General features: G+C 61.4%; 1 protein-coding gene across 1 annotated transcript in view; it reads left to right on the forward strand.

The window, feature by feature from the left end:
- Positions 1-5954, forward strand: part of SPPL2B (signal peptide peptidase like 2B) — a 13166-nt gene extending 7212 nt beyond the window's left edge. The window contains exons 7-15 of the mRNA XM_010828431.1: positions 3-99; positions 283-379; positions 788-904; positions 2108-2189; positions 3004-3078; positions 3214-3276; positions 3357-3456; positions 3864-3941; positions 5145-5954. Coding sequence (XP_010826733.1) covers positions 3-99; positions 283-379; positions 788-904; positions 2108-2189; positions 3004-3078; positions 3214-3276; positions 3357-3456; positions 3864-3941; positions 5145-5326 — 891 coding nt within the window. The 3' untranslated portion in view covers positions 5327-5954. The remainder of the gene's footprint in view (positions 1-2; positions 100-282; positions 380-787; positions 905-2107; positions 2190-3003; positions 3079-3213; positions 3277-3356; positions 3457-3863; positions 3942-5144) is intronic.
- Positions 5955-6000: the final 46 nt, after the last annotated feature.

Consider the following 6000-nt stretch of genomic DNA (forward strand, 5'->3'; position numbering starts at 1 on the left):
AGGACGAGGCTGTGGATGTGACGCCGGTCATGATTTGCGTTTTCGTGGTCATGTGCTGCTCCATGCTAGTGCTGCTCTACTTCTTCTATGACCAGCTTGGTGGGTCCCCTGCCTCAGCCCCCAGGGCGGTGTGTGGGGGGTGGAGGCTGTGGTCCCTGCCTTCAAGGAGTGCCTCAGGCGGGGCCGCCCCTCCCTTCCCTTGGTGCGCCCCCCTGCCAGGGGAGTGAGGTGCAGAGCCCCCCTCAGCCCCTCACTGCTGCCCGCCCTGCAACTCCCCCCCAGTCTATGTCATCATTGGCATCTTCTGCCTGGCCTCCTCCACCGGCCTCTACAGCTGCTTGTCCCCGCTCGTGCAGAGGCTGCCGTTCTGCAAGTGCAGGTGAGCCCCCCGGGGCGGCCCGCACTGGCTGTACTCGAAGCGGTCCCGCTCTGCCACCTCTCGGCCTCTCCCCTCCCCGTCCTGCCTCTGAGGCGCCATAGCTTCCGTGAGGCTGAGGGCCCTCTCCAGAGCCCTCGGTTAGTCTGGCGCAGTGCATGCATATGGCAGGTGCCCCCTCAGGGCTGGCTGGGGGCTCCTGGGGAAGTGGGGATGGCTCTGAGCCAGCCTTCCTCCCCCCACATCCCATTCAGGGTCAGGTCCGCTGGGATCCGGGTAGGGGTGGGGGGCACCAGGTAGGGCAACAGGGGGATGGATGGGAGGCTTTGGGACGGGAGTTGAGCTGAGCCCACGGTGCTGGGCAGCTGGCACCGTGAAGGTCAGAGTCCTGATGCCCCTGCCTGCCTGCAGGGTCCCTGACAACAGCCTGCCCTATTTCCACAAGCGCCCTCAGGTCCGCACACTGCTCCTGGCGCTGCTGTGTGCGACCGTCAGCGTGGTGTGGGGCATCTTCCGGAATGAGGACCAGTAAGTGCAGTGCTGCCGCCCCAGGGGGGAGGTGGGGCAGCAGGGTGCTGTCCTCGGGTGCTCTGACCTCCCTCGCCTCCCCGAGCTGTCTGACCCGGGCACTTGGATCCGGGCCAGCTCCCAGTTATGAAAAGCCCTGCTGTCAGTGCTCTGGACGCAGTGACTGCATGCTGTCCAGGTGCCGACCAGGCTCAACGGATGGCTGCCCAGCTCTAGCTGCCTCCTGGCCTGTCTGGTGCCCTGGGGTCTGCGATTGCAATCTGGGCGGAAGATGCCACTGGCATTGCTGCCCGGGCGTGGAGCCATGGGCTCAGCGGCAGCCTGGATGTGGCCTGGCGCCACCAGGCCCACTGCTCTGCCTCTGCAAACACTCGTGTCCCCTGGGCAGCCTCCCACCAGAGGCAGCCACTGCCGGTCCCCATGTCCCCACCCCCGCTGTCACCGACACCATCTGGCACTTTCTCTGAGCTTCTCTGGGGCTGTTAAACACTCTTGGCTGTGCTGCCGTTTGGAGCCACAACAGATTTAACTGGCAGAAGGAAAATGTGAAAATATTTGGAGTTCTCTGTACACAAAAAGAATATGAGCTCTCAAGATTAAGTCCCAGCCAGAAGGCCCACTCCCCCACTTGAAATTAGAACAGGGTCTGGTTTCTACCATGTCTGGGCACCCACGTGGGGCACCGTTCCCACCAGTGCCCTGGCCTGGAGACTGACCCTGTGCTCAGATGAAGCTCTGAGGAGTAGGGGCAGGGAGGATGGAGCAGGTGGTGGGGGCCAATTTCCAGCAGGGGAGCCCCAGTACTGGAGCTTCATCAGAGCATCAACTTGCAAATTTGGAAGTGGCCCTGCGTCCTGGGGCTCCAGACTGTGTCCTCAGAACCCCAAGCCTCTATTTCCCAAGAGAGTGTATGTGGCACCTGGCTGGGAAGGTGGGGTGTGTGTGTGCGAGTTTTCTTTTTCTAAATCATTTAAAAGATATTTTTGAAAAGTTTGAATCTGTAGTTGCAGAGCTCTCCTCTCCTCACCCCCTGCCCCATCCTGTGCCCCAGGAGTGAAGGCCACTGTTGCAGAGGGATGGGGCCATGGCACTTGGGGGAGGCTGGGCACCGGTGGCTTGGACCAGGTGCCCGGGGAAGGGGGGGCTGACTGGTGGAGGCTCTCAGGAGACCCTGCCGGAGGATGAGGCTGTGCTGCATTCCAGGTGGGCTTGGATCCTCCAGGACGCACTGGGCATCGCCTTCTGCCTCTATACCTTGAAGACCATCCGCCTCCCCACGTTCAAGGTGAGGGTCCCCCAGGGTTTGGGGAGCTCTGGATGAGGGCTGGAGCCTCCTGTGTCTGCCTGCTGCCCTCCTGCCACGTAGCCTTGCCCAGGGTTTTCTGCTCTGAGCCCAGCCCCTTGTGGGTGGTATGGTTTTTGCTTTTCTGTCCCTCTGGCCACCTTGGGCTTGAGGATTAGCACAGAGTTGCCTCCCGGCATGGCTGCTGCACTGGTGACGGCTGGGCCAAGGGGATCCTCCCTGGTGATGTTGCAGTGTTGGTGAGGTGAATAGAGGAGAACCAGATGAAACCCACAGGCAGGAGGATGGGGCTCTGCCTGGAGCACCAGGCTGGCACTGTGACCCCAGCTGAGGCCCGACCCCGCAGCGGGAACCTAGAGACACACAGGGAAACGCAAAGATGGTGCTCAAACTTGGGGCTGGCCAATCATGGCCGTGTGTCTCCATCAGGAACTCAGAAGCGAAGGGGATTCCCTGTTGGTCCGGAGCTTAGGACTTGGTTTTCTCACTGTATACAGCTGGGGTTCCATCCTTGGCTGGGGAACTAGAAATTCCATAAACTGAACAATGCTGCCAAAATGAAGAGAAGCCCAGATCTTGGCTCTCCCTGAGCCTCTGCTGCCCATGCTCTGATGTTCTCATCAAGGTGGCAAGATGTTCCTTCCTACAGGGAAAGTCCGAGCCTTGGGCGGGGTTGCTGATGCATCCTGGAGGGTCTGTGCGTCAGCACCCTGAGTGGGGGTGGGGGTGGGGCAGAGCTGGCGGAGGTCCCCAGGTGGAGGGCAGCCCTCCGGACGCCTGGTCCATCTGTCTGTAGGCCTGCACACTGCTGCTGCTGGTGCTGTTCATCTACGACGTCTTCTTCGTGTTCATCACGCCCTTCCTGACCAAGGTGGGCCCTGCCGCAGCCCACGACCCGCCCTTGCCTGCCCGCACCCCATGCCCCTGCCCCAGCCTGCCCATGCCCTGCCCCTTGGTCCAGCTGCTGCATTCAGCCTCTCCTGACGCAGCGCCCCCCTTCTCTTAGAGCGGGAACAGCATTATGGTGGAGGTGGCGACCGGGCCTTCGGACTCAGCCACCCACGAGAAGGTAGGAGTATCCTGCGGTGAGGTGCTAAGTGTGCAGGGAGCAGGGCTGGCGGGTACTGGAGACACTGCCCCTCTCTGCAGCTGCCCATGGTGCTGAAGGTACCCAGATTGAACGCCTCACCGCTGGCCCTGTGTGACCGCCCCTTTTCCCTCCTGGGCTTCGGGGACATCCTGGTCCCAGGTACTGGGGCTGGGCTTGGGTGGCCTGGGGGTCCCTGGGGGTGCTGGACCAGAGGGGCTGGTGGGTCAGTGAGCAGAGGTGGAGCTTGGCCGGATGGGCCAGGACGGCAGGGAGGTGACTTCATGGAGGCATGGTCCCAGTTGCACAGACCTGCCCGGCTCTCCAGCTGCTCTGTCCCCAAGGTCCCTCCGCCTCAGGTGGCTCTTCAGCAGGTGGCCGCTGAGCTGGGGTTTGCACTGGTCTGAGGCCTCAGTCACCTGCCAGGAGTCCAGGGCGGCACCAGGCCAGCTCTCTCCTGAGCTGGGGAGGAACGCTTGGTGCCCCATCCCTCCATGGGAGCACTGTTGCCCAGCTGGGGCACGGCCAGGCCGCTGCCCACAGCTTCCGCCCACGGCCTGTCTCTGCAGGGCTGCTCGTGGCCTACTGCCACCGCTTCGACATCCAGGTGCAGTCCTCCAGGGTCTACTTCGTGGCCTGCACCATCGGTAAGCCCACCGTCTGGTCTTCCCCCTGTGTCACAGCCTCCTCACTGTACACTGTGGTTGCTGTTTCTCTTTTCTTTTTGGTCTTTATCTTTGTCTTTTTCCTTTTGTCTTCAGTTTGTTTTCGTTTCCAAATTCATTGACACCGACAGGATGCTTCCTCATTTTCTGTCAAGGCTGGTGGTTTCTAAGATGGTCCAAACCACTTCTCTTGTCCCACTGGGTCAGCTCTTCAGGATGAGTGGGGGTGCAGAGGGCACAGGCCCTGCCGCAGCCACCAGTGGGCCAGGCAGACGAAGGCTGGCCTTCCTGGCTGGCGTACCTTTGAGCCACTGCTGTCCGCCCTCCCCTGGGTTCCTGAGGTTGGGACCTGTCCTCCATGCCGGCCCCCAGGGTCACAGTCCCCGGGATCAGCCTGTCCACATGCACCCACAAGGTCCTCCCCTTTGAACCACAGTGTGTCAGATTGTCCTGTAGTTCCTGTCACTGAGATCCCTAGTTTGTGTGGATGGATTGCTTCAGGATACATGGAGAGTCCACATTCGATCATCTGGACTCTCCCAGCATAATCCAATTGCTCAGTAACGTGGAGGTGAGGGGCAGGGCAAGCGGCCTGGAGTGGAGGCCTGTGCTGGAGATGGGGCTCTTGGCCTGGAAGAGATGGTCCAGTGAGTCATCTTTCTTGTAACTCTTGAGCAGTTGCAAGGTCAGTACAGCGGTCAGTACAGCGCCGCACCCTCTGCTGGGCTCAGGCCGACCCTTGCTAGCCTCTCATCGCATTTGCCTGTTGTATGTCCATCTTCGCGCGATCCCTGCATGGCTGCATTCACACAGCCCTAAAAAGCACCCTGTTTATTCTGGATGACGGCGCCAAGTGTAGGTGTCATCTGACCCTTCAGGGCTTTCACATGCTCACTCAGGAAAGATTTCATTTTCTAGTTCTGTACCTGTGTTACTTTGGTTCAGATTATTCTTCTGGTTAGAGGTTTATAAAACCGAGATAGCGGGACACTTCTGCAGCTCCTTCTCAGCCATCCCAAGGATTCCAGGCCCTCCCATGACCGCCCCCCCAGTCTGGGGGCTGACCCCTGCGTGGGCTCTTGCCTGCCCCAGCAGGGCGGTGGGGTGTCCTGGAAGGTGGGGAGGATTGACTCCCGGTGCGTCAGTCACCATGGGGTGACACGCTGCCCGTCTCTGTCCCTGCAGCCTACGGCATCGGGCTCCTGGTGACGTTCATGGCACTGGCCCTCATGCAGCGCGGCCAACCCGCCCTCCTCTACCTTGTGCCCTGCACGCTGGTCACCAGCTGCGCCCTGGCACTCTGGCGCAGGGAGCTGGGCGTGTTCTGGACGGGCAGCGGCTTTGCGGTGAATACCAGTTTGCTATGACTGTCTGCGAGCAGTAATAGCCTAATAAGCCCTAACTAGAGTTAAAGTTGAGTAAGACCTCCTAGTGTTCCACCTGAACCCCGCAGTGCCTGGTCCCGGTGCTGTGTTTCCTCCCTTCCTGCCACCGCCGGAGGTCGGGTGTCGCTGGGAAGTGGGTTTCTACTTGGGCTTCTCTCTGCTTGGGGGTGGGTGAGGCGCAGGCTGGGCCCTGTTCTTGTCTAAAACCATAGAGAAGTGGGACCGAGGCCGCGCCCTGTGCGGGACGGGTCGACTGACCGTTGTAGTCTTGGAACTCAGGGATGGATTGCTGGCCCCTTGGAAAACCCCCTCCATCCCCGGGGCCTGCCTGTCTCCGGGGCCTCCAGTTCCCACTTCAGTCCGCCTACAACTGGACCCTCCCCCAGGCTCTCCGGAAGGCCTCTGGGGCTCAGTGCCCATCATCTTCAGAGCTCTCACTCCCTAGGGCCTTGCCCGGTCCAGAGCTGGTGGGTGGGTTCTGGAAGGTTCCCGAGGGAGAACAAGCCAGAGCAGTCAGGTCGCGGCCTCCCGGGGTCCCTGTGGTGGTGGTGGTGGTGGTGGTGGTGCAGGTCCCAGCGCAGCCCCTCTCCCGGTCTGAGCCCACCCCCGGGGGCTCCCCTGCCCTCCCGTCCACCCCGCGGCCCCGCCAACCCCCC

Source organism: Bison bison, unplaced genomic scaffold, assembly GCF_000754665.1.
Source record: "Bison bison bison isolate TAMUID 2011002044 unplaced genomic scaffold, Bison_UMD1.0 scf7180017864492, whole genome shotgun sequence".
Taxonomy (NCBI): domain Eukaryota; kingdom Metazoa; phylum Chordata; class Mammalia; order Artiodactyla; family Bovidae; genus Bison; species Bison bison.